We start from the raw sequence: 23,770 nt of genomic DNA, 5'->3' as shown, positions 1-23,770 counted from the left end.
GACACCAGCGCCTCCACGTCGTTGGAAGGCCAGAACGTGCGATGAGCGAAGGGAGGCCTTGGTTGGTGCAAAAGTATGGTGGGACAAGTGTGGGCAAGTTTTTGCCCTCGATTGTTGAAGCAATCACGCCGTCCTACCTCCTGACGAATCGGCTTGCGATCGTGTGCTCGGCGCGGTCCGGAAAAACCAAGGCGCTGGGTACGACGAATTTGTTGCTCCAGGCGGCCGCTGAAGCGGTGACTGTGTCGCCGGGTGTGAGCGCGTCTGGGACACCCATGTCGGGGTCGTTTAGTGGTTCGTCGTTTGGTGCGTCGATATCTTCGCAGCTTGCGCGCTCGGAAGTACACGCGTGTCTTTTCCAGTCCACCGTCGACGCCATTCAAAGCGACCATCTCGCGGCGGCACAAGCGGCGGTGCCAGAGAACAAGCCATTACGTGAGCAACTCGAGCGCGATATTATGGAGGAGTGCGACCGACTCCGCGATCTGCTGCAGGCTGCGTGCATCCTGCACGAGGTGTCACCTCGTTCGCGCGATATGATTATGGGGATTGGCGAGCGACTCTCTTGCCGTATTGTTACTGCGTCTTTGCAGAACAAAGGCATAGAGGCAGATCTTATTACGCTAGATACTGTCGTGGACGAGATTGGCGAGGATATTGCTGCACTCAGCGCATCACAGGTGGACGACGCCGGCTACTTGGACCAGGCCTTTTACGACAAACTCTCGCACACGCTGGGCGAGCAGATCCGCGCGTGCAAAGGCGTTGCCGTGGTGACGGGCTACTTTGGCAATGTTCCTGGCTCGCTTCTGAGCCAGGTGGGCCGTGGGTACACTGATTTGTGTGCCGCGCTGTGCGCCGTGGGTGTTCGTGCTGCGGAGCTGCAAATCTGGAAAGAGGTGGACGGCGTATTTACCGCAGACCCTCGTAAAGTCCCTACTGCGCGGCTCGTGCCGAAAATTACCCCTGAAGAAGCTGCGGAGCTGACTTACTACGGCAGCGAGGTGATTCACCCCTTCACCATGGAGCAAGCGATCAAAAAATTGGTCCCCATTCGGATCAAAAACGTGGAGAATCCTGCAGGGTGCGGCACAGTGATTTTTCCCGAGACAAAAAACAGCGTGCTCGAGGATCCGTTTGTGGACGGGCATGTCGAGCAGCCCGAGCCGCCGTATTCGGGCGCGAATACGCCGAATGGCATGCCCGCGAGCCTGACACCGTTTGCAGAACCGCCGTGCTTGCCCAAGCTGCCCACGGCAGTGACAATCAAAGACAATGTAATCGTGCTCAACGTGCATAGCAACCGCAAGACGATCTCGCACGGTTTCTTTGCGCGTATTTTCGGCACGCTGGACCGCTACGGCGTGGTCGTCGATCTCATCTCGACGTCAGAAGTGCACGTATCCTTGGCCATGACCGCGGAAATTCGACCGCGCACGCTGCAGCGTCTCACGGCGGAGCTCGAACATGTCGGCGCGGTGAGTGTGCTGCGCAGCATGGCTATCCTGAGTTTGGTCGGAAAGGAAATGCGGCACATGGTCGGCGTTGCAGGACGCATGTTTAGCACGCTGGGTGAAGGCAACGTGAACATTGAAATGATCAGCCAGGGCGCAAACGAGATCAACATATCCTGTGTGATCCACGAGCGCGCGGCGCTCAAGGCGCTCAACCTGATCCACTATTCCATTCTCGAGCTCTCCCCCAAGCCAACCAACATGGAGGGCGGCTCTTTCGGACGCTCATTTTTCTAGACCGCCGCGCGGTGCGGTGGAATGCGGAGCAAAAGTTTTCCAGTCGTCGCACGGCTCGCCAGCTCCTGCTGCGCTTGCTGGACACCGGCAACACCAAAAAGATACTCACGATACACGTTGGCTGTCACGACTTGCTTGTCGAGCAGGTCGAATAAAATACTGGCGTACTTATCCATGTCGGCTTGCGTAGTGAGGTAGTTGAACAAGCTGGGACGCATGATGCGGATATTCTTTTCGGAGAGGCGCTGCAATGGCAGCGGCTCGATCGCGCCGCTCGATTGGCCAAACGAGACAATGGTGCCGAGGCGCGCGACGGCGCGAAAGTCGGCGTCGAGTGTCGTCCGGCCCACGCCGTCGTACACAACCTGGGCGCCTTTCCCGTCGGTGAGCGATAAGACTGTGTCGACAAACGCGTCCATCTCGTCCTCCTTGTACACAACTACACGGTCGGCGCCGTGCTCGCGTGCCATGTCGGCCTTGCGCTCGGTGGACGCAGTGCCGACGACATGTGCACCGAGATGCTTGGCGATCTTGACAAGCTGTGTGCCTGTCCCACCGGACGCTGCATGCACCACGACCCAGTCGCCTTTTTGAATGCGGTACGCTTCATGAGTGAGTGTGACAGCAGTGAGCCCTTGCAAAAAGACAGCAGTGGCGCTGCGCACGTCGTGGCCGTCGGGTATCTTTGCCAGAAGGCGGCGCTCGGCAAGGACGCGCTCGGCGAAAGAGCCAAAGGCGATCGCAACGACTTTATCGCCGACGTCAACATCTGTCACCTGCGCGCCTACAGCGACCACGGTTCCGCCGCATTCCTGGCCGAGAGTCATGGGAAGCTTGGCGGGGTAGAGGCCCGAGCGGAAATAAATGTCGATGTAGTTGACTCCCGCATGATCGGGACAGATCAGTACCTGCGTTTCGGAAGGCTGGGTAATAGGAAGTGTGTCCAGCTGGATCACATCGAGATGTCCGGGTTTGTGAAAGCGCACCGCTTCTATGTCTTGCATGGTGTAGGGAAGGCAGAGTGGAGCATACACCCGCTCAAGGTCCAAGCGCGGAATTAGCACAGTCGAAAAGGTAGGAGGAAGCTGGGCAAAACTATAAAAATTATAGAGAACGAATGCGGTTGATCATCTTGCCAACAAAGCCGCCTTTGCGACCGGATGAACAGCACTGGGTCTGGGCATCCAAGGTGAATTCAGACGCAGGAAGCTGCATAACATGCGCTTTGCGATTGCCCCAGCCGTCATTAATCTTGCCGGTGCAATGGAAGATACACAGTGTTTGGTTGCCGTCGGTCGAAGGGATGAACGACGCGTGGCCGGGGCCATAGGGACCTCCACGTTTCGGATCACACGAAAGCAGTGGATCATTGCGCTTCTTCCAGGCGTTCGGATCGAGGGGGTTGTTGCCGACGAGCGCCAACAGACCAAGTTTGTACTCATAGGTCCAGCTCCCGTGCGCACTGTACACGATCCCGACGAATCCATTAAGCTTTACAAATGTAGGACCCTCGTTCACTCCGCGCTTACCTCCGTCGGGACGCTCCCACGGCAGTGTGGGGCGCGAAATGACAGTCAGCGTGTCCGAGATGGCATGCAGTGGGTCGGAAAGTTTGACGAGGAACAAGTCCTGCTCCGTATCCGAGTTGTCGCCCACGGGCCAGCCGGAATAGCAGCAATACATATCCTGTCCAAGGCAGAACACCGTAGCATCGATTGCCCAGTGGTCTGGCACCCCGTGCAGTGGGCCCATAAATTCCCATGCTTTCGCGTCCAAAGGGTCCTGGCTGCGGGAGCGCAGGACTAGGGTGCGGTGTGACGCAGCGCCTTGGCCTGGCTTCTCGCCGCTAAAGTACACATACCATACACCGTTGAGGTTGTGCAGCTCAGGCGCCCAAATGCCAGGCGCCCAGCCTGATCCATCGGGACGCCAAATGAGCGTCTTCTCGCAATGTTTGAAATTCTCCGCATTGCGCGAGGACCAGATTTCAATGCGATTGCCCAGTGTGAATGTAAGCAAAAAATTGTCTTTCCACTGGATCATCCAGGGGTCTGGCGTGTCGGTTTTGCAGATAGGTCGGTTCATGGTAATGGGAGTGATGTCTCTTTCCCGCTAGCGCCGCCATTGGACCCCCGGTGCGGCTTTACCAGGGCCACGTGGAGGATTAACTACGCGTATGAAAGTTGGCGCATGACGCTTTGGCCGCGGCGCGTCTGCGCTCGGTAGTGCATCGCCTTCTTGGCTGTCTGTATCAAACGTCTCAACCAAGCGAGAGCCGTGCCGAGCATCGCCGTTATCGGCAAGCGGAGTCGGCCAATTTCGTGTGAGGTCCGGGGGAGTGTATGTGGTGGTTGCAGGCTTCATATTTCTTCCTTTCGTAGCACACGTCCTGTCCGTGGGATCGTGTGGGGGCGCGTCGGGCCCAAGCGAGGCCATGACGGCCGGGGCATCTGCCGTGCGTGCATCGAGCACGTCGAGCTCCTCTTGCGTAAACAGTTTCGGGATCAAGTAGACTCTGCATGGGATCATAAAAATAATAAGTACAGGGAACCCAATCGCAGCAATGGTTTGTGAAATTGCGATGGTGAGCCCAAAAAATACCCACTGAATTGCAACAAAACAAAGGATGCGCTTGCGCGGTATTTGCATATGCGCGGGGCGGTCCTTTTCTGGAATGCGAACCGCGCGCGGGTCTTGCAGCAACAAGAGTGTGCGCAGCACGATCGGATTCGACTCGATCGACCCCCAGCCTACCAAAAGAAACACACCAGCAAATACCGCACGCGGCATTGTGCCGAGTGCAACCAAAATTGGTCGTGTCATTGCGCCGATGGTAAGCAAAAAAATGACAAAGTGGCTTAGTCGTTGCTGCACTGTGCGTGTAATAATGAGCTGCGGAAAATAGGTTGTGTGCAGCATGGATGCATTTGTCCACGGCGCGGGAATGTACCGGCTGCCGATGGCATCTGTGTCTGCGGCATCGGCTTGGTTGTACTCGGTGAGCGAGTCTGTGTTAAAAGGCGCTTGCGGCACAAGCCCATTGGGCATTGGCAGCCCCAGGATGCCAGAGACAAGCGTCGTGATGCCTAGCAGAAAAAAGTCCCAGTGGAACCCTGCAGGTTTGGTAATAGGGTACTTGCGCGCTTGCGCCATCACGCTCGATACATTGTGATCAAAGTAGAACAAAAGCGTGAGCAGGAACCCAAGCGGTGCACCCACAAACACCCATCGCACGTCGCTCTCCCAAAAATCTACTACCCACGCCCGATTCAGTGTCGGAAAGAAGCTGCGTGTGATGGGGAGTCGCGATACCGGCACTTCTTTCAGCGTGTGCCCGGGAATTTGGGAAAATCCTGTCCAGAAGATGCAGCCAGCGGCAAACGCGAGCTTTCCAATAACGTGGCGCACCGAAAAGGGAAGGTAAGAGGACGCCTCGAGGAGCGTTGCGTAGTACACAGTAACGCAAAAGAGAATGGCAATGCTAACAGAAAACCAGCCCGTCGCATTGTCCAGTGGGGCAGGAGAAAATTCGCGCACCAGCAACTCGACCCCCTTTTCAACGTAAATCACCCCCACATAAAGTCCAAACGTGGTCGAAGTCATGTCGGTGATGAAGCGCGTATAGTCGCACATGTTGAAGGCCGCGATCAGGAAATGGAAGCCGGCTGCCCAAATGGCCATCCAGCATTGCAAGCGCAAATAGTCCATCCTATCGAGTCCGTAGTGTTTGTGGGCAATATCGTACACGGTGTAGTTCATCAAGTTGGTCAGCCCTGTAACGCCCACAAATGTAAGCGGCTGACAGCTAAACACGGAAAAAACAAAGCAGGCCAGTGCAGACGCTAGGATCACTTCGTTTACACCATATGATCCGTCTGTGCGGTCGTACATATCTAGCACGTATGCAATAGCCGGTATGAGGTTGATGAAAAAGATTTGCACGACGCTTATTGTCATAATTGTCAGATTCGCCGGACGCAAACCATCATACCAGTCAGAGAGATAGTACGGGAGGCGCCGGCGCACATCGTTCCACATCCCTCGGAACGGGAATAGCTCGTACAGCCAGCTGCGCTCGGGCCACGGCGTATCGCTCGCAAAAGGTTTCGCGTGTTTCTTCCTTTCGTTTGACGTGCATGCTTCGGTTTGCGCGTTACTTACACGACGATGTGTATCAAAGGCATGTGTGTGTACTGATATGCTGCTTGCACGCGACGTATCTGTGTCGGCAGGCGCGCGCCGCTTTGCCGCGTACATGCGACGGCGTGGAAGCGAGGTGCGATCGGGTTGGTAGGATTTGTACGCCCGATTGGCGAGACACTTTTTTCCCCAGCGACGATGCGCGTTGTGCAGAAGCGTGCGGCGCTCTTGTCCGACTTTGAAGTATATACACTCTTGCGCGAAGCCGAGCAGAAACAGCGCGCAGATTCGAGTGCGCGGCGTAGTGACCGCGCGGGCGACTGGACGGAAGAGACAATTCCACCGAATGTGCGGACGGTGCAGTTCGAGACGATCGCCTCGCTTTCGCAGCAATACCGTCCATGCAGGACGCAGAGTGTTGAAGCGATCCGTGGGTTTTTGGATACATTGGCGGAGCAAGGGTTTGTCCCGCCGGATGCGCGCATCCTGCGTGGCGAACGCGGCTTGACCAAGGGGGAACGACTCCAGCTAGTCAATCACGCGCCGACGAGCGTCGTGGAGCTACATACCGTACGTACTTCTCTCACTAATTCCAGCTTGTTGAGGAGTTGGGAGAGCGATTCAGCGACGCACAAATTGAGCAGATCTTGGCGCTGGTACGCCACTATTTCCCACCGCCCGCGCCAACCTCAAACTTCGTAGCCAAGCAGGACGGCGTACAGGACAACGTGCAGGACGGCGTGCAGGACACACTTATACAAGACACAGCGATACCCGCCCAAACTGCACCTCTGGACGAAACGCAGGCATACATGGACGAGGATGCATTCCCGGAGGAACATTTTGAGCACGAGGCGCCGGGCGCGGCGCAGGACGATGGTGAGGAGCACGAGGATATATAGTTTGTACACAGGTCTACATCCATTCACATCACCTCCAGCCCCCCGAGCCTTTGGGCCCGTGGCCACGGCTCATCACGGGCAAGATACCCAGCGCACGCGCGCGGCGGATCGCTTTGCCGATGTACCGCTGGCTCTTGCGTGTAAGGCCCGAGATATTGCGCGGCAGGATTCTGCCCATTTCAGAGGTGAATTCTGCGAGCAGCGCCCCATTTTTGTACGTGTCGTCGGCCAACGACGGCTTTGCAGGATTGAGTCCGAGAATATGAAGTGGGTCCTGCTTCATTGCCTCGCGCTTCGTCGGGCCAAGCAGTGGGAGCGCTCTCCGGCGGCGCTGCATGGTCAAATTGGTAGGTTCCAGCGTGTACGGGTCGTAGTACTGCCCATTTTGGAATGTCTTTGTCGGCCCAAGCTGCTCGGTACGGCGGGCACCTGCCATTGCCTGCACACCTTTCTGCGTCGTATTGTTTTGCGAGCGCTGGTATCCTGCAGTGCGTGGCGCCCGCGCGGGCCGCTCTTTCGGCTGGCTCTCCAGAAAGCTCGCGAGCTGATCGAGCCGCTGCTGCGTCGAGTCACGCGTGGCCTCCTTTTCCTCCTTCCCCTTCTCCGTGCTCTTCATTCGCACTTGCATGCCCGGTACGCGCACGCTCACGCGCATGCCTTCACGCACGCTTGGCAGCAAACTCCACGCACCACGCAGCATGTCGAAAAGAGACGACGGCGCGCCGCTTCGCTTTTTCATCACGTGATACTCAGGTCCGTGCGGCATCACGTGGAGGCGCGCGTCGTGTTGCTTGGCCATGGACCTGGACTACTGGAACGTGGAAGACATTATCACGGAGAGCCAGGTGCGTTGCATAGCGTGCTCATGACAGCGACTTCCATGTGTATTTAACGTGGATGTGCCTGGGTTAGGGTACCTTGAGGATTCCGGCGAGGCCGACGTATGTTTGCTATTTTCTTACGCCAGATGCACAAACATGCACGCGTCGAATTGGCGTACTGGATGGCACATTTGTTGGCGGCGTAGTACGTAGCGCGCGCTACTTACAACAGCAACATTGTAACGATTCAACAGCCGCGAGCGTATGGACCCCGTGTCCGTTCAGCGCTGGATGCCTCGCCTGTTGCCGTGCAGCTAAGGACATTGCTACCGCATTGGTACGCGATGGGCATACGGCTTGCGCAACTGTACGTATTTCCACACTAACACCAGACTTGACTCGGAGGACTTGCGCGCTGCGCTGTACAAAACATACATGGGCCGTTTGGCACGAATCTATGAGCTCTCTATTTTGCTCGCAGGCTCGCGGAGCAGCGCGTCGGAAATCGCAGCAAAATCGTCGGACCCCACCTTGACAACAGAAATGCAGGCGTTTCTGCAAGGGTTGGACGATAGTGAGACAGCACGTACGTGTACCTATGCGCTGACCACAGTGCTTTCCGCTGGGCAGGTCGCCTGTCGGACGATGCAAGCGTATCTCACGGATAGTAACTAGTATGTACATTACATTGCCTCAAAATCCTGCACCAAATTGTTTAGCTGCGTCATCCGATCACGACGCATCTGCACTGGTGAGGGCGTGCGCGAGGTACCGACGCGTGCTGGTTCGGGCGATACGCCAAGAGGCGAATTCCGGGCTTGCGACGAGTGCGGCGTTGTTGAAGGCGAAGCAGGCGATCCAGTCCTATGCAGCTTTGAGGGCCGGCGCATGAGGGGCTCCATCCATTCCGGGCTCTCGTCGAGGTCCGTGAGAAAGCGCGCGGCATCCGCATCCGCAGAAGACTGTGCCGCTGCATCGTGCAGGCCCAGGCTCCCCAAGTTAAGCGACGCAAAGAGAGAAGAGCTTGTCTGCTCGGCTGCTTTGTCGTCGCGCAAATCGCGCACTTCGCGGGTGTAATCCTGTCTGCGCAACAGGTATGGCTTCAATAGTGCCTCATCAATCTTGCCCAAGTGCCCTTCGCGCATGTAAGAATTCAGCACGCTGGGCTGAACAATAAACAGGTTACCGAGCTGACGAAGCATTTCGAACCTGGCCGAGACAGTTTGGACCTGGAAGGTATTGCAAGCGTCCTGGTACATGGCCAAATCCTTGGTCAGCATGAGGCCGCCCGTGGCGCTGACGGTGAACTTCTTCAAGTGCTCCAAGAGCAACGCGTGGAGCCCGAGCCCAATTTCAGCGAACAATGTCTCCTGCGTGCGCTGCGACAGATATTTGCGTGCGTCTGAATTCAGACGCCCCAGAACCTCGACAATGGCCAGGCAGGGGTCCGTATTGAGACGTGCAAACATCACATCGTCGTTCTTTGGGCTGTAGTCGGATTTTTTCTGCGTTGCAAGCGTCGCGCTAAAATATGCAAGCATGTTGTCGGTAAATTTCTGCAAGAGCGCTTCGCACTTGCCCTCGACACGCAAAATGTTGTGGTTGTTGTAAATGCCAATTTCGCGGCGGATGGTGACGCTTGGCGCCGTGAGCGGCAGCACGGCAGTTTGCACATAATGCTGCCAGAGCGTCACAAGCTGCTCTACACGCATGACCAGCACAAAAATGTCCAAGTCTGGAGCAACGGCGGAGCGCCCATCGTAGGCAAACAGCTGCACGGTGGTGGTTTCGAGCGCAGCCTCGACGTACGCCTTGAGAAATGCGTCTGTGAGGACACGCAAAAGGGCAAACGTGCACTTTGGCACTTCGGTAGCCGTGCTCAAATCCATGCAGCGCCCAAGCACCTCGGCGTGCCAGCGAAGCATGTCGCTTGCAAGCGACAAGTCCAATTCGCCGCGCGCGTCGGGCGGCGCGTTTGGGTCATCGAGTGGTTTGGGCACCTCTTCCTCGCTCACTGCACCGCGCGCGCGGTCGACCAACTTTTTGAAAGAGGACACGGGCGCATTTTGCGTGTTTTGGTTGTCTGCGAGCGTCGCAAATGCGACGCTACTGCCAAACGATGCGGTAGCACTCCCTGTGAATTGTTCGCGGACCCTACTAAAGATGGTCGCGTTCGCCCTGCTCGCTTTGATCATGCTGCGGTGCCACTCAAAGAAGGGTTGCAGCGCAGTTGCATACAGCATACTCAGGACACGACACTCACGGTCGATGTACTTGATGTGATCGAGGTAGGGCGAAAAGATTTCTTCCACGGCTTGGTCGAGCATGGCACCCAGCGGACTGCCGCCGGCAGCGGCAACTTGAGCAGCAGAATAGTGGTGCCCCAAGAGGGCGCCGGCGGCGAGTGCATCTGTTTCTGCGCCAGCGTAGCTAAATACGCCGTCCAGACCACTTGGGATTCCAAGCGGGGCATTGGACACGGTAATGCCCGCACTGCGCAAATCAATCGTCTTTAGATCGCCGACCAATGCAAGAGCAGAGCTGCGGGTGACGTGCAGCATGCGCAGAAATGCGAGCCCCGAAACGTCGGCGGTCGGATCCAGGCGTGCGGTGGCAGAGATGTGCTGCAGATCAATTTCTTGGGCACGCTGCATAATGGCCTCAATGTATCCTTGAACGCTCTGGGCAAACACACGCTGCAGAAAAGTCTGCATGACGAGCAAGGCATTGGGAAAGACGGCGGCAATGATCTGCGCTTCGAGCTCGACCGTGTCCCGGATCTCAGCGAACAAGGCGTGCAAAGAGGGCTCTGTGCGCGGTGGGTTCGCGCTGGGGTCCGTGATCTGGTCCCAAACGCGCGAAGCGCCAATCCTTTCCGCCTCGACGACACGGTCCTTGGAGATGAAAAAATCGTGCTGGTTGACATAGAGCTGGATGCAGCTTACGCCGCCGTTAAAGCTTTGCAGGACATGGGCAATGTGCGACATCATCTTCGGGTCCGAGCGACGATAGTATTTGTCAAATAGCTTCAACATATCGCGCTCGAACTGCTCGCAGTAGGCATCGACAGCATCGCGCGTCGCTGCGCTGCCCGGCATATCGACCTCGCGGCTGATCGCGGCAAGGCGCCTGGCAATCATGGCTGCCTTGAGCCTGCCCTCGCGCCCGCCATCATTGCGCAGCTTATCCAAGCGGCTCGTATCGCCGCGCGCAAACATGTAATAGTACTGGATCAGGTCGTACGTCTCGCTGGCGCGCATCCGCTGTCGATCGAGCGCCTCCAGCTGCTCGCCAATGCGGATTGCAATGCGCCCCACCTCTGATATCCGCGTCTGCAAAGCATCAAAGGAAGTCTGGGTCGCGTCGAAGTTGTTGGAGAGCTGGCGCAGCTTTTTTGTGTACACAGATTGGGAGACTTGCACGGCAGAGTTGAGCGAAGCGCATTTTCCCGTTACGTTGGTACGTATGTTTCGTAGCTCCGCAAGTGCCTTGCCAAACGTGTCTACAAGCGCGTGTGCATCAAACACGGGCTCTCCGCGTGTTTTCGCAAGGTGCGGCTCGGAGAGCGTCGCGATGAATTCCGGCGCTCGGAACGTGCCTTGAAACTCGCTCTGCTTGCACAGCCGCTCGACTATGCTCTCAGGGGGCACAGAAGGCGAAGGACGGTTGCGCGCACGCGGTGGCGGCGCATGCGGCGCGCGGTGCGCTGCGGGCATTGCATCTGGGACCGCCTCCACCGACGCCATGGCAGGGGACAAGGCAGCGCCCGGCCCTGGGGCCAGCGTGCTGACTAAGTGCACCTTGCTTTTTTGCTGTCTTGTTCGCGATGGCCGCAGACGAGGTTCTGGGCGCGCTGCTTGGCGCAGACAATCCAGAACATGCACACAAGATGGCTTGCAGCGTACAGCGGGACACGATTGACGCATACGCGCAAATAGCGCTGAAAAAGCGGATCGATGCGTGCCTTTGCACGGCGCCTGCGAGGCAAGCAGTCGAGCCTCTGTGGGCCGTCGCAGCCGTACTCATCGACTTGTACTTGGACACATGTGGATGGAGTGCTGCAGAGGCGCATGGCACGTCCTGGATTCAGCAGATGCTTGTACATACCGAGCAGACATCTGCATCCTTTGACGCATCCGTCTTTGCATCGCTCGCGCCGCTCCTGCGCTGTGTTCTTGTGCGGGTCATGGGCCGTGAGAGCGCAGCTCACCCCGAGTATTTCCGTGTAGTGGCCGCACCGCACATTTCGCGCACCGCTGCGGCGCTCGCGCAGCTTTTTGCCGCTGCCGTACAAAGGTCTGTGCCGTGGAGCGCGCTTTGTGCACTGCTGCACGGCACGACGTGCCAAGTGTGTCTCTACGCGACGACGTACCGTGCCGTTGCATCCAGTCTGCACGCCACGTGCAATGTGCTCTTGTTTGGGCGGTATGCCAGCATCGAGAGCGCTGCACACGCCGCGCCATTACCGGATTCCGTGTGCAAAGACGCAACGGTGCTGCTTGCCTCGCTCGCGCGCACGGGCGCAGCGACGAAAGCGACGGGAAACAGTGTATCTCAGGTCCAGCTGTGGAGCGCGACGGCGACGCAGCTGCTGGACGCCGCGGTACTTGCCGTGCAAGGATGTGCGCCGTCGCTTGCTTGGCCGATGACGGCACGGCACGGCGCGTTGGGCTGGGAGGCGTGTACGAGCGATTACGCCGTGTGTATTCCCGCATGCGAAGCGCGCGTTGCGTGCCTTCTCGGCGACGAAACGCACCGCGGGGTCCTCGCGCACTTTTTTGCGACGCCGACGCCGCACCCCGTGCCTGTGCCGCTCGGCGCTGTACTTGCTCTGGTGCATGCGATGCTGCAAGCGCGGTACAAAGACAGCGACGCGCCCATCGACCAGCTTCGTCTCGAGAGGCACGCCTTGGTTGTCTTGCACCGCACTGCACTCGTACTGCTCCCTCCCATCGTCGAGCTTGGCGGCGCACACGCATGGCGCTTTTTGCTAGGCGGTATGCCAGTGCTTGACGACGTCGTAAGGCTTGCAGAGGCAGCGCACGGCAAAACGCGGAGCATGGCGATCCGCACACTTGCACTCCTGTTCACGCCTGGCCAGCTTGGCGCGTCACACATGCCTGGACTTGCTGTCCCACTCGACCCCAACTCGCCGATTGTGCAGCGCATGGCACGGCTTGCGATACAGGATATGAGCGCGCTCCTTCTCCCGGACTTGCCCGCCTCGACACACGTATTTGAAAGCGATGCCGTGGCGCTTGCTGCGCGGCCGGTACAGGACGCTGTGCTGGCCAAATCATCCACGGCATGGAGCGCCGCGCAAGGTGCCGTGCAGCTTTTTTCTGCTCTATTTCCGCGTGTGGCGTGCAGTGCAGCGCCTGGGAGTCGCGAGCTGCTGCATACGGGCACCATGGCGCTCCTGGGCCTTTCTGAGGCGCTTTTGCACGCACGCGTACTGTGCGCCGAGCATACTGCCGCGCTCGATCTGTGTATTGCCTGTGTGGCTGCCATTGCGACGACGGTAGTGTCCAATGCCGGCGCACTGGTCACCTTTGTCCTTTCCCGCGCGCGTATCATGTTTCAGCTCGGCGCACACTCGAGCATTGCTGTCGTGCGCGCTGCTTGCGATGACGCGCTTGTGCGAATGCTCCCCTTGTTTCGGGCGCGCGCGCCGCCCGTGTACGATAGCGTGGATTGCGCCGCGCTCGAAGTGTGCGATACAGACACGGTGGTTCTTCCCAAGATTGGCGCCAAACCTCTGCCGATTGTCGAAGCAATGGACCAAGCGCCGTGCGTGACTGAGCAAGACATGCTGATGCCTTGGACGGCTGACGGTACCGCGCGGCCGATCACCGCTCCGCAGACGGCCGTGCCGTTTTCTGCACCTTCGCCGTGTTCCATCCCCGCAAACCTACCCACTTCGCCGCACGAGTCGCCGGTGGTGGATTCTGCGTGGGTTGGTGTACAAGCGAGCGATTCTGAGGAAGAGATGCCGCAGCTTGATCTCGGTGCTGATACATAGACTATATACCCTCTATTGGCAAATCATCTGCGCGCTCTGCGCCCCATACTCTTGTCGCGCACCGCAGACATTCCCATCCTCCTGCTTCCTGCAGTGCGTCGTCCATGGATTCCGCGAGCAGTTTTTCTGCAATGCAATAGTAGCAGTACGTGCAATGCTTTCCTTCGTCAGCACATGGCAGCGTTCGATAGGGCGTGGTGGCCAATGCATCGAGGTACTTGATGCCGTTCGGCGAGGCCATCAAGAGGCTCGGGCGGTGTGTTTCGCCGTGCTTGCCATGTCGTTTCGCAGCGCGGATCGCCTCGAGTTTTGTAGCACGCTGTGCGGCACGCTGCTGCACAGCCGATGCGACAGCTGCAGGCGCAGACGACTCCGTTTCGCGAAGGTGGCGCTGCGCAACGAGTCCTTTGCTGGGGTGCAGAGGGTCGACATTAGGAATCGAAACGTGCGGCAATTCCTCGGCCTGGGCGTCGACGTGGACATCTACGCCTGCTGCACGCTCCAGTCGCGCAAAGCAGATCGCACAGCACGCGTCGGGCAAATTGTAATACTTGCCGTGCTTTTTCCGCACGCTCGTACGACGCAGACGGGTGCGCTGGCTCGCAGGGTCGTAGTGAAGGCCCATGCGCTGTGCCACGCTCGTTGGGAGCGTGCGGTGCAGTGCGGCGAGCACCGTGGGGTGTGTTGGCAGCCGCAGCAAGCGGCGCATAAGCCACCGCGGCCGGATGAGCGGGAGGAGAAAAAGGAGAAACTCGGTGAATGCATTCCAGACGAGCTGCCGGTTGAGGAACTCGAACGAGACATTGCGGTTCAGTGTCCGGTTTGCGTATACAAGACGCATGCCGAGCATGCGCGCAGCAATCGTGCGGTACCTTCCGTTCCATAAGAACAAGGCAAAGTTGACGAACGACAAGATATTCCACGCACGTTGTCCTTGCTCGGCAATCGACCACGCTACAAACTCCGGCGCATCGGCGGGCGCATTGTCGTAGCCATACTCGCGCATGTACGCTTTTGATTTACGGTACAGGTAGGGAAATAGGATGGTAGCAAAGGGGTAGAGCACAAGCTGTAGCCCACGCAGGGGCGCGTCGACGGCGGTGGACTGCAGTCCGGAGCGGTGCGCCCATTCGTTGCGGAATTTCAGGTTCTGGAGCATCGCTCCGTAGGACGCGCTTCGATCATAGATACTAAATTTATACAGCACAACGCGCAGGAGCACGTAAATTTCGTCGGCGTACTGCGTATCCATCGACGGCGCCACATTGCGCAGCGCCGTCTTCACCGGCTCCGCGAGCAGATCCGTTAGCTCCTGGTCAAGCAGCTCCGCGTCCAATTGTCCGACGCGCTGAACACGCAGGACCGGTGAGGAGAAGTGGGGGAGACGTTTGCGGATCGCCTCGATGGCGGGAAGTGCATGGCTGTACGCCGGCGCGTAGAATGGCGCGTCGTCGGCCATAGCGACGCTGTCGAAAACGCGCGCCGGTGTGGAGCACCCAACATCCCCGATGGCGCTGGCCCGATGTGCCTTGCGCCTTGCTGCCATGCACGACGCACCCTTGGCAGCGCAGGATGATGCAGCGTTGATGCCCAAGGTGGTCGTGTTTGATCTCGACTACACGCTATGGCCCGTACGTTGGAACAATGCTCACACAAGTACTGGGTAGACACGCACATCGACCCCCCCCTCAAGCGAAAACACGACCAACTGAACCAAGTCGTGGATCGCAGCGGCCAAAAACTCTCCTTCTTCCAGCACGTCCCGTACGTTTTCGCGCACTTACCTAGATCGATTTTGTTTGAGCTCAAAGCGCGCAATGTGTGTATCGCCGCAGCCTCGCGGACTTCCGCGCCTACAGTAGCGCGCCAGGCCTTGCGCGAGCTTGCATTGGACCGCGCGCAAAGCAGTAGCTCGCGCGGCCCACGACAGAGTGCGCCGCCCATAATCTCGCGCGATATCGTGAAGGCCATCCATCTTTTCGATCAGCTCGAGATCTACCCCGGCTCGAAGATCACACACTTTAACAAAATTGCGCAGACGACGGGCGTGGCGTTTAAAGATATGCGTGCGTGTGCCTAGGAAAACTGACTATAGTATTCTTTGACGACGAAAGGCGTAACGGTATGTATACAGCGCTGCTCACGGCAGCCGAAGTCCAGCGCAAACTCGGCGTTCATTTTGTGCATGTCGGCTCCGAGGGATTGGACCGTGCGACGTACGAGCGAGGCTTGCGGGAGTGGCGTGAGAAAGCAGCCGTAGAGGTACGGTAGGGTAGTTATGCTTGCGGGATAGGCAGCAGCGGCTGCGTGCCGTACTGCACGACAGGCGGCGCGTAGATCGAGTGAACCCAGTCGTGTGTGCGCGCAGGGACGTTGGGCGGCGCACGCATCGCCAGCATATCTGCGTCGTACGCATGCATCTGTGCGGGCGCATCGCTTCCGTCGTCGCTCAGTGCATCGTTTTGTGCCTGTGTATGATAGTCACGCACCCGCTGTGTAATGCGCTCGTCGAGGTCCGAGTCTTCGTCGTCCGACAAGTCCATCGTTTCGGCAGGGTTGAATGAATGGCGCGGGGTTTCTTGCATTTGGACGCTTGGCGCAAAAGGCATGCTGCGCAGGTGGTCGATAATCTGCGTGCGGAGCCCGTTGAGGTACTCGGGTGTATTCAAGTTTTCCATGCCTGTGATAGGCACGTCGAGCTTGTACTCGGGGCCATAGTACTGGATATAGTCGTTGAACGGCAGATTCTCGCCGAGCGTCTCGCCGACAAGCAGACCCGTCTCGAATGCCCAGGTGCGCGCGACGTTGCGCACCGTGTATCCTCCGCCGCCCAAGCAGATGAGCGGCACGCCAAACGAGCGGACAAACTCGACACATTCAGCGTGCCCGTGCATGCTCAAGTTAAAGCACCCAAGCTTATCGCCCGCAAGCGAGTCGGCGCCGCACTGGAGGACAACGGCGCCAGGACGGTACCAGTCCATGATGTGTTGTATGACCGGGCGGAAGATGGCACCAAAAGACTTTGCGTCGATGCCATCGCGCAGCGGCACATTGACCGAATACGCCTTGCCTTTGTTCAGGCCAATGTCGCGCACATCGCCCGTGCCCGGGAAAAAGTCGCCGAATTTGTGAAAAGAGCAGGTCATGACGCGATCTGTGGTATAAAATGCCTCCTCCACACCGTCCCCGTGGTGCACATCGATGTCAATGTAGAGGACACGCATGTGCGCGCGTAGCAGTTCGAGGATGGCAAGCACGATATCATTCGTGTAGCAGAAGCCACTCGCCTCGCGCTTTTTTGCGTGGTGCAGGCCACCCGACCAGTTTATGGCAACGTCTGTCAAGCCCTCATTGAGCCGATTCGCCGCAGAGATGCTCCCGCCGCAGGATATGCTGCAAAATTCAAACAGACCGTCGAATGCGGGGCAGTCTTCACCGATCAGGAACCGCGTCCCGTCCCCTGTCAGATCCTGCACCATTTCCGGAGTGACGCGATGCAGAAAATCTATGTACTCATCCGTGTGAAATTGGGTCATTTGCTCCCTGGTCGCATGCTTCGGGCGCAAGACCTGCATTTTTTTATCCAGGCCGTAGCTCGTGATAAGGTGGTGGGTCATGCGCATGCGGTGCGGTTTCATCGGGTGGCCAAATCCATACGAGAAATTGCCTACATCGTTGTCATAGTAGTAGGCCACCGTCGACGTTGGCATCCGATACACCGGCGACGGCTCCATCATGGTGGTAAAAAGGGAGCACGACCCCTCTTCGGCCGAGATGTGGAGGCGTAGGCGTCGCACGCCGAGGGCTCGTTTGGGCCATGGCGATGCGGAGCAGTGCGCGTGTCAACACGCGCAAGCGGGCACGCGAGGAGGACACGTACAGCGAGGAAGAGGAACTAGAGCAGCTTGAAGAAGATAGCCACTCTTCCGATGCGTACGAGCCAGAGGACGGCGGCGAGTCAGATGCATCGCAGGCGTCAATCCCGCCTGCCGACGACGACGGCGTGGTCGAGATCGAGCAGGAGAACTTTACGCGGCTGATCCATGCCTTTACGAACGATCCCAGCGAGAAGAAAGGCGCCAAAGGCCGAAACCCGACGTGGACTGCGTCGATGGAGCAAGAAATGGAGTCTTTTCACCACGAGCTACGCGGTGTGAATGGATACGCACGCAAGAGCAAACCGACGCAGGTCCGCGAGCAGGCGCTTTCTGCAGAGGTGAAAGCACTGCTGGCACAGGCAAATATGGCGTACGTCGAGGCTGACTTGCCGCGAGCGATCCGCCAGCTCGAGGAGGTGATTCGTATTGAGCCAACCGTAAAAGGCGCTTGGTACACTCTCGGCATGTGCTTTGAGGAGATGGGCGAGGAGGAAAAATCGATTCAGTGCCGTATTGTTGGCGCTCATCTCACCAGCAATGCCAGCGACGAGTGGAAATCGCTCGCGCGCCGGAGCCGAGAGCGCGGCCTGTTCCAGCAGTCGATATACTGTTTGCAGCAAGCAATCAAGAAGAATCGGTACGACATCGATGCGGTTTGGGACCGTGCAGTGATGCTCAAGGATTCCGGACGTTCACGCGCAGCCGTAGAGTCGTTCCAGGCTATTTTGAAAATCCAGCCGTACGACACAGAGGTGCTCTGCGAGCTGATCCCATTGCTGGTATCGCTCGGCGACTATGACATGGGCGTCACGATTCTCGAGAATATGCGCCGCGCAAGCATGATGAATGCGCCGTCCGATGCCAATTTGGACCCTGCGCTCGTCGAGGACAGCGGCGCGCACTTTTCCTTAAACGAGCTCGTGACGCTCGCAGATTTGCTCTTGCTCTTGCGCCGCCCGTTTCAAGTAATTCTCGTAATCAAGCAAACAGTGCGTTGGCTGCGCGGCGCAGCGCGGGAAGACCGCCCCGGCGACGCACAAAGCGACCTTGAGCTTGACGATGCGCTGCAAAGCGATCCAATGGGCTTGGACCACGAAGTCCGGCTTCGCCTCGGCAAGGCGCGGTTTATGCTCAAGGATTTTGACGAGGGTAGGCGCCACTTTAGCATCCTTGCCGACGAGGCCGAACCCACAGAAAACCCCTTGCTTTTTTTGGAAATGACCGAGTGCTATTTTGAGTACCAGCAGTATGCCGATGCGCTGGAGTGGTACAGGCTGCTGGTCGACGACGGTTTGGTCGACGACTTGCAGGCGTGGATGCACATGGGTGTGTGCTACCAGCAGCTTGATATGCCAAGCGAAGCGGCGCAAGTCTACGAGCCGATATTGCGCGACCATCCGGATAACTTCGACGCGAAGCTTGGCCTCGCCGAGGTGTACGAGGAGCTGGGCGAAAGGGACAAGGCGCTGCATTTGGTAAATCAGGTCCTCACTGCACGCAACGGCACCCCGCAATCGGCCGACGAGCTCAGGCCAGGCCATTGCGATGGAGAGGAAGGCGGAGCTTCCCTCTCTTTCTTTGACGAAGCGGCGCCGCCCGGAGGCGCGGGTATGTCTGCCACTGCACAAGCCACCCCGCGCGTTTCGCGTTCTGGCATTTCTTTTGCAGACCGCCAGCGGTTGGAGCAGCAGCGCGAAGAGGAGACACGACTTGCATTGGTCCAGCTCAGTGCATTGGAGCCGCTCGTCTTTATCGATGGGTTGGCGCACCACGACGTTGTGTTTCTCGACGGGCCGCTGGATGCACCAAGCGAGAGCAGTACGTCGGACGAGGCCGAAAAGCGCCGCTTTGATGCCACACGGCAGTGGATGCAAGTCGCAGGTCGTCTTATTGACGCGTTCCGGTCCATGCCCCTCTTGTTTCCCAAAGAACGCTACACCAAGTACCGTGGGGTTGTGCGTCCCCGACGTACACGGCGATCCAAAGGATCAGACCTGGATAGTCACGCACAAGACCTGCTTTCGCGCCTGCGCGATCACCTTGTCGACGAAGCGACGCTGCAAGCGGAAGGCATGGAAGAGGTTGCGCCCGAGCAGGATACATTCCGGACCATCCACTTTGACGACTGGGTTGCTTTGTTTATGAAGTACGCCATCGGGCTTGCAAAGCTTGGAGAGCATGCCGCTATCCACGACATGTTCCGCCATATTATGGTATCCAACACGGTATGGCCGTCCGAGAAGCGGAAAATGTCACTCTACCTGTGCTGGCTTGCGTGTGCAATGTACGCTCGAGACCACGCACGCGTATTTGACATTGTGCGCTGGTTTCCGACCCACTTTCAATTTCACGACGAGCCACTGCGGCTCATTGCGAGCATTGCGAACGCCATGGGCTTTTACGGCGTGGATGCGTTTGTGAGTGCGACGAATACAAAGCAGTACCAACGGCGAATGCGCACGCACGAAGCGATTGTCTCCGGCAAGCCTGCCAAGATAAACACACGTTCAGGGCGCTGGACGATGGCGTACACCGGGGAGGATGAGGAGCAGGGCGCAGAGGAGCAAGAGGATGAGTCGCGCCTTGCTCCGGGCATCTCTTCCAAGGCCCAGCCACTTCCGACACAGTCCTCGCCGATTGGCGAGATGTTTTATGGGTACCTGATGCTTTGTGCAAATAGCTATCAGCCAGCAATGGGTACGTTTGCATTGCATACTAACGCTAGGCTACCTCTTGCGCGCGCTGGCGCTCCAGCCAAACGACCCGCTCTTGTGCCTCTTGTGCAGCGTCGCATGCCTCAGTCGTGCGACGAACCGCCAAGTGGACAACAGGAATCACACCATCATCCAAGGACTTGGCATTCTCGCGCAGTACGCAACACTGCGCGGACCGGGGCCTGAAGCCGAGTACAATTTCGGGCGCGCATTCCATCACTTGGGTACGTTGCGCCTGCACTCACACCAGGATTATACCACCTCGCCGTACCGCGCTACAGGAACGTGCTTGCACTTGCCGAAAAGAGCTTGAACCAGGAGCATGGGTTTACCATGGCGCGCGAGGCTGCGTTTAACCTGGCCCACATTTACGCCAGCAGCGGCTCGCCGCACTTGGCCCATGCGCTGTACACGCAGTGGCTTGTAATTTAATCACGTGATAGAGCTTTACCGACACTTCCATGACGCCGACGCTGCGTGTTGCGGTGCTGCTTGCTGCGCTCGCGTGCAGTGTGCAGTGCGCACAGTATTCGCTTTTGCATCGCGTGCTGGACGTGAATGATGGGCATGCACTGCTTGCTTGGCAGCCGCGTGCGGTGCTCGACTTGCCGAGTGCAGAAGGGGTCTCGTACCAGCCGCTTTCCACACCCGCGTTTGAGATCGATACCGACGACGCGCTGTACGAGCTAGCGCTTGTATCGGGAGATGCGCGTATGTTTGATGCGGAGGCGTGGGCAGATGTCAAGCGTGGCGTATCTGGTCCGTCTTTGATCAGCAAACTTGTACGTATGCCACATTGCTTACACGAGTGTCAATTCCGGACCTCCAATACGGAGCCGCTTACGGATCGGCTCGACGTGTACATGGCCGATGCCGAATTTAGCTCTCCGGTTGGCCTGGCGTATGGCGTTGATGCAGTGCGGCCACTCGGTGCGAACGCGTGCCCTGAATTTGGGGATGAGCAAACGTTCCTCGGCCATGCATTTCAGACACAGATGCACGTCCATGCGCCGGCTACGCCAGAAGTGTATGTTGCGCCGTATGCTTATCACAGTCCCCTGCGCATGGCGACGCAAAGCATGCCGACAGCTGTACCTGGCCAGAAAGAAGAGGAGACCAAGAAACCTGTGGAAAACCCACTAAACGACCCTGTTTCGTTCCTGAAAAAGTACTGGATGTATCTTCTTCCGATCGTAGTTTTGATGATGCTGCCGGCAGGCGAGGACGTGCCCCAGGGCCTGCAGCGTGCACAGGCGCAGGCACAGGCTGTCCAGGGCCAGGGCCAGGCCAAGGCCATCGTCACACCCGGCCCTGCCAAGCGCGGCGGCCGCAAGCGTGGATGAATAGTGACTGTAGCGCTGACAAAACATTGCCCTGCGCGACAAAATTTCTCGCCACGGCCATGAGTCGCCCAGAGCATCTGGCCCCCCCAGAGATCTACTATGGCGACACAGAAGCACAGAAATACACGTCAAAGTAGGTACTGCATGCGCCTGACCACAGCACACGCAACCAGACGATCCAGGCAGAAATGACGCAGCGCGCCATTGAGCTCATGGCGCTGCCCGAGCACCGACGCCCCGGCCTCATCCTGGATATTGGATGTGGCTCGGGCCTTTCTGGCGAGATACTCACTTGGGAGGGCTACGAATGGGTCGGCTTTGACATTAGTCCGAGCATGCTGAGCGTCGGTCTGGAGCGCGACGCCGAAGGCGATATGCTGCTGGCCGACGCCGGGCACGGATGCATGTTCCGCCCCGGGTGCTTTGACGGCGCAATAAGCATTTCTGTACTGCAATGGCTGTGCAATGCAGATACCTCATACAATGCTCCTGGCACGCGGCTAAGCACTTTTTTTTCCACATTGTACGCATGCTTGACCCGCGGCGCGCGCTGCGTATTCCAATTCTACCCCGAGAACGACAGCCAGATTCAATTTATCATGTCCATGGCGACCAAGGCCGGGTTTGGCGGTGGTCTGGTAGTCGATTACCCAAACTCGGTGAAAGCAAAAAAGATCTACCTCGTGCTATGGGTCGGCGGCGAAATGATAGCCGGTATGAATGGCGAGGGCATGGGCGTAAAGCAGCAGCTACCGGAGGCGTACGACTTTGATCAGGATTCGCGCGGCGCCACGGTACGGAATGAAACTCGCAAGGTAGGCGCGCAGCGCGACCGGAAACGCAAGAAACAGGGCGAGTCGGCGAAGGAGTATATCCAGCGCAAGAAAGTGCTCGACCGCGCGCGGGGTAAGACGGTACGTACTTTGCGCCACTCACCACAGAATGTACCGCACGACTCAAAATACAGTGGCAAGAAACGCCGCCGAAAGTAGTATCGCGTAGTCTGCTCATGTGGAGGTCACTTGCCATGTCGCGTCCACGTCCCGCTAAGGTGGACCAGACGCCCGAGTTTCGTACCTTGCTGCAAGGGTGCGAGCAGTACAGCTCGCCACCCGCGCCGCCAAAGCTGGATTCTGTGCGTGAAAAGCAGCTCGCTGCAGCACAGGCGTGGCTTACAGAAGCCTACCGCATTGTATGTCGCCGCTTGGCTCACGACAGAAACGCCATATCTCCTCCCTGTATACGTTCCTTTCCACGATCCGGAGACCATACCTTGATATCACGTCTACGTCCAAGCGTCTGGCGGACCGGGATGACGCCATGTCTAACCCCGTTGACGGCGACGATGCACTTGCCAAGTGGCAGCACATTACCTCCCTCTCGGAATCGGAACGCGACGAGGTCGACTTTCAGGTAAAGCTCGTCGTAAAAAGGTGTCTTGATCGCGTCCAGGAGCTGGAGCGCGGTGAGAAATTGCGCAGAGAAGCGGCGGAGCGCACATTCTCCAGCGCAAGCGTATCGGCGTTTGCACCGCTGCGCCTCTTGAACGGCAACGCACAGGCGCGGCAAAAGGCCGCGTCCGACGCGGTTGGCATGCATCACAGCTCCATTACGCAGTACCTTTCGGAGCAGCTTGCGCGTGTGTCGTCGATCCAAGCCACCATGCAGCAGCGCCGCGCCGAGGCGCAGCGCCAGCGCTACGAAAAATTGTCTGACGGCGCCAAAAATGCCGCGTGGAATGCGGCGCGACATACAGACGCGACGGCAGAAGTTGCGCTCCGCGGTACCGTGGGCGCGTTGGACGCGGGAAAAGACGATCTCACGTACCAGCTATCTCCTGAGCAGCTGCAAACGTTTGAGCAGGAGGCGTCGGCGTTGATCCAGTCGCTGCATTCGGACTTGCAGGCGGTGCATCATGCAGAGCAGCAGCTGCACGATATCTCGGAGCTGCAGACACGCATTGTGCAACATCTCCAAGAGCAGAACGAACACACATCCAACTTGTTCGCCGAGACGGCCGTGCACGGAGACCAAGTTACGAGTGGAAACGTGCAGCTACGGCGTGCGAAAGAGCGAAACCGACGTGCGAATCAATTTCTGTCGCTTTTTTTCGTGCTCAGCGGGTTGGTATTACTATTAATGCACTGTGTGTACACGCTATACTAACAGCAGGGCTCGACTAGCCTACTCGTGGATTTC

The 23,770-nt window shown here is 58.1% G+C and overlaps 14 protein-coding genes across 14 annotated transcripts; 8 read left to right on the top strand and 6 right to left on the bottom strand.

The window, feature by feature from the left end:
• Nucleotides 1–41: 41 nt before the first annotated feature.
• Nucleotides 42–1,751, top strand: HOM3 (aspartate kinase; the record flags this gene model as incomplete). Its single annotated transcript, XM_056206060.1, has 1 exon — nucleotides 42–1,751. One exon carries the CDS (start codon nucleotides 42–44, stop codon nucleotides 1,749–1,751), a length of 1,710 nt encoding a protein of 569 aa, XP_056062035.1.
• A 105-nt stretch (nucleotides 1,752–1,856) lies between these two features.
• Nucleotides 1,857–2,755, bottom strand: ZTA1 (NADPH:quinone reductase; the record flags this gene model as incomplete). The annotated part of the gene is made up of 2 exons (XM_056206059.1): nucleotides 1,857–1,872; nucleotides 1,920–2,755. The coding sequence occupies 2 exons, from the start codon at nucleotides 2,753–2,755 to the stop codon at nucleotides 1,857–1,859; spliced, it is 852 nt and encodes a 283-aa protein (XP_056062034.1).
• A 100-nt stretch (nucleotides 2,756–2,855) lies between these two features.
• On the bottom strand, nucleotides 2,856–6,008 carry MVES1_001206 (uncharacterized protein; the record flags this gene model as incomplete). Its single annotated transcript, XM_056206058.1, has 2 exons — nucleotides 2,856–3,863; nucleotides 3,924–6,008. The coding sequence occupies 2 exons, from the start codon at nucleotides 6,006–6,008 to the stop codon at nucleotides 2,856–2,858; spliced, it is 3,093 nt and encodes a 1,030-aa protein (XP_056062033.1).
• An 81-nt stretch (nucleotides 6,009–6,089) lies between these two features.
• MVES1_001205 (uncharacterized protein) lies at nucleotides 6,090–6,793 on the top strand (the record flags this gene model as incomplete). The annotated part of the gene is made up of 2 exons (XM_056206057.1): nucleotides 6,090–6,461; nucleotides 6,488–6,793. 2 exons carry the CDS (start codon nucleotides 6,090–6,092, stop codon nucleotides 6,791–6,793), a joined length of 678 nt encoding a protein of 225 aa, XP_056062032.1.
• A 28-nt stretch (nucleotides 6,794–6,821) lies between these two features.
• MVES1_001204 (uncharacterized protein) lies at nucleotides 6,822–7,493 on the bottom strand (the record flags this gene model as incomplete). Its single annotated transcript, XM_056206056.1, has 1 exon — nucleotides 6,822–7,493. The coding sequence occupies one exon, from the start codon at nucleotides 7,491–7,493 to the stop codon at nucleotides 6,822–6,824; it is 672 nt and encodes a 223-aa protein (XP_056062031.1).
• A 97-nt stretch (nucleotides 7,494–7,590) lies between these two features.
• Nucleotides 7,591–8,289, top strand: PSF3 (DNA replication protein; the record flags this gene model as incomplete). The annotated part of the gene is made up of 6 exons (XM_056206055.1): nucleotides 7,591–7,638; nucleotides 7,666–7,734; nucleotides 7,761–7,807; nucleotides 7,847–7,981; nucleotides 8,007–8,200; nucleotides 8,228–8,289. The coding sequence occupies 6 exons, from the start codon at nucleotides 7,591–7,593 to the stop codon at nucleotides 8,287–8,289; spliced, it is 555 nt and encodes a 184-aa protein (XP_056062030.1).
• An 8-nt stretch (nucleotides 8,290–8,297) lies between these two features.
• Nucleotides 8,298–11,360, bottom strand: SEC10 (Exocyst complex component 5; the record flags this gene model as incomplete). The annotated part of the gene is made up of 1 exon (XM_056206054.1): nucleotides 8,298–11,360. One exon carries the CDS (start codon nucleotides 11,358–11,360, stop codon nucleotides 8,298–8,300), a length of 3,063 nt encoding a protein of 1,020 aa, XP_056062029.1.
• An 80-nt stretch (nucleotides 11,361–11,440) lies between these two features.
• On the top strand, nucleotides 11,441–13,636 carry MVES1_001201 (uncharacterized protein; the record flags this gene model as incomplete). Its single annotated transcript, XM_056206053.1, has 1 exon — nucleotides 11,441–13,636. The coding sequence occupies one exon, from the start codon at nucleotides 11,441–11,443 to the stop codon at nucleotides 13,634–13,636; it is 2,196 nt and encodes a 731-aa protein (XP_056062028.1).
• A 1-nt stretch (nucleotide 13,637) lies between these two features.
• PEX2 (peroxisome assembly protein (Peroxin-2)) lies at nucleotides 13,638–15,095 on the bottom strand (the record flags this gene model as incomplete). Its single annotated transcript, XM_056206052.1, has 1 exon — nucleotides 13,638–15,095. The coding sequence occupies one exon, from the start codon at nucleotides 15,093–15,095 to the stop codon at nucleotides 13,638–13,640; it is 1,458 nt and encodes a 485-aa protein (XP_056062027.1).
• Nucleotides 15,096–15,180: 85 nt separating this feature from the next.
• Nucleotides 15,181–15,882, top strand: MVES1_001199 (protein-tyrosine-phosphatase; the record flags this gene model as incomplete). Its single annotated transcript, XM_056206051.1, has 6 exons — nucleotides 15,181–15,267; nucleotides 15,294–15,400; nucleotides 15,425–15,702; nucleotides 15,732–15,758; nucleotides 15,786–15,845; nucleotides 15,875–15,882. 6 exons carry the CDS (start codon nucleotides 15,181–15,183, stop codon nucleotides 15,880–15,882), a joined length of 567 nt encoding a protein of 188 aa, XP_056062026.1.
• A 30-nt stretch (nucleotides 15,883–15,912) lies between these two features.
• CLR6 (histone deacetylase) lies at nucleotides 15,913–17,373 on the bottom strand (the record flags this gene model as incomplete). The annotated part of the gene is made up of 1 exon (XM_056206050.1): nucleotides 15,913–17,373. One exon carries the CDS (start codon nucleotides 17,371–17,373, stop codon nucleotides 15,913–15,915), a length of 1,461 nt encoding a protein of 486 aa, XP_056062025.1.
• An 80-nt stretch (nucleotides 17,374–17,453) lies between these two features.
• On the top strand, nucleotides 17,454–21,571 carry MVES1_001197 (uncharacterized protein; the record flags this gene model as incomplete). The annotated part of the gene is made up of 6 exons (XM_056206049.1): nucleotides 17,454–20,211; nucleotides 20,240–20,420; nucleotides 20,510–20,651; nucleotides 20,672–21,010; nucleotides 21,038–21,255; nucleotides 21,283–21,571. The coding sequence occupies 6 exons, from the start codon at nucleotides 17,454–17,456 to the stop codon at nucleotides 21,569–21,571; spliced, it is 3,927 nt and encodes a 1,308-aa protein (XP_056062024.1).
• Nucleotides 21,572–21,630: 59 nt separating this feature from the next.
• On the top strand, nucleotides 21,631–22,563 carry BUD23 (18S rRNA (guanine(1575)-N(7))-methyltransferase; the record flags this gene model as incomplete). Its single annotated transcript, XM_056206048.1, has 3 exons — nucleotides 21,631–21,704; nucleotides 21,732–22,485; nucleotides 22,513–22,563. The coding sequence occupies 3 exons, from the start codon at nucleotides 21,631–21,633 to the stop codon at nucleotides 22,561–22,563; spliced, it is 879 nt and encodes a 292-aa protein (XP_056062023.1).
• A 35-nt stretch (nucleotides 22,564–22,598) lies between these two features.
• On the top strand, nucleotides 22,599–23,754 carry MVES1_001195 (uncharacterized protein; the record flags this gene model as incomplete). The annotated part of the gene is made up of 3 exons (XM_056206047.1): nucleotides 22,599–22,763; nucleotides 22,790–23,717; nucleotides 23,744–23,754. 3 exons carry the CDS (start codon nucleotides 22,599–22,601, stop codon nucleotides 23,752–23,754), a joined length of 1,104 nt encoding a protein of 367 aa, XP_056062022.1.
• Nucleotides 23,755–23,770: the final 16 nt, after the last annotated feature.

This window comes from Malassezia vespertilionis, chromosome 2, assembly GCF_029542925.1.
Source record: "Malassezia vespertilionis chromosome 2, complete sequence".
Classification (NCBI taxonomy): domain Eukaryota; kingdom Fungi; phylum Basidiomycota; class Malasseziomycetes; order Malasseziales; family Malasseziaceae; genus Malassezia; species Malassezia vespertilionis.
Note: the sequence above shows the minus strand (reverse complement) of the source record. Positions and strands in the feature narration are given on the sequence as shown.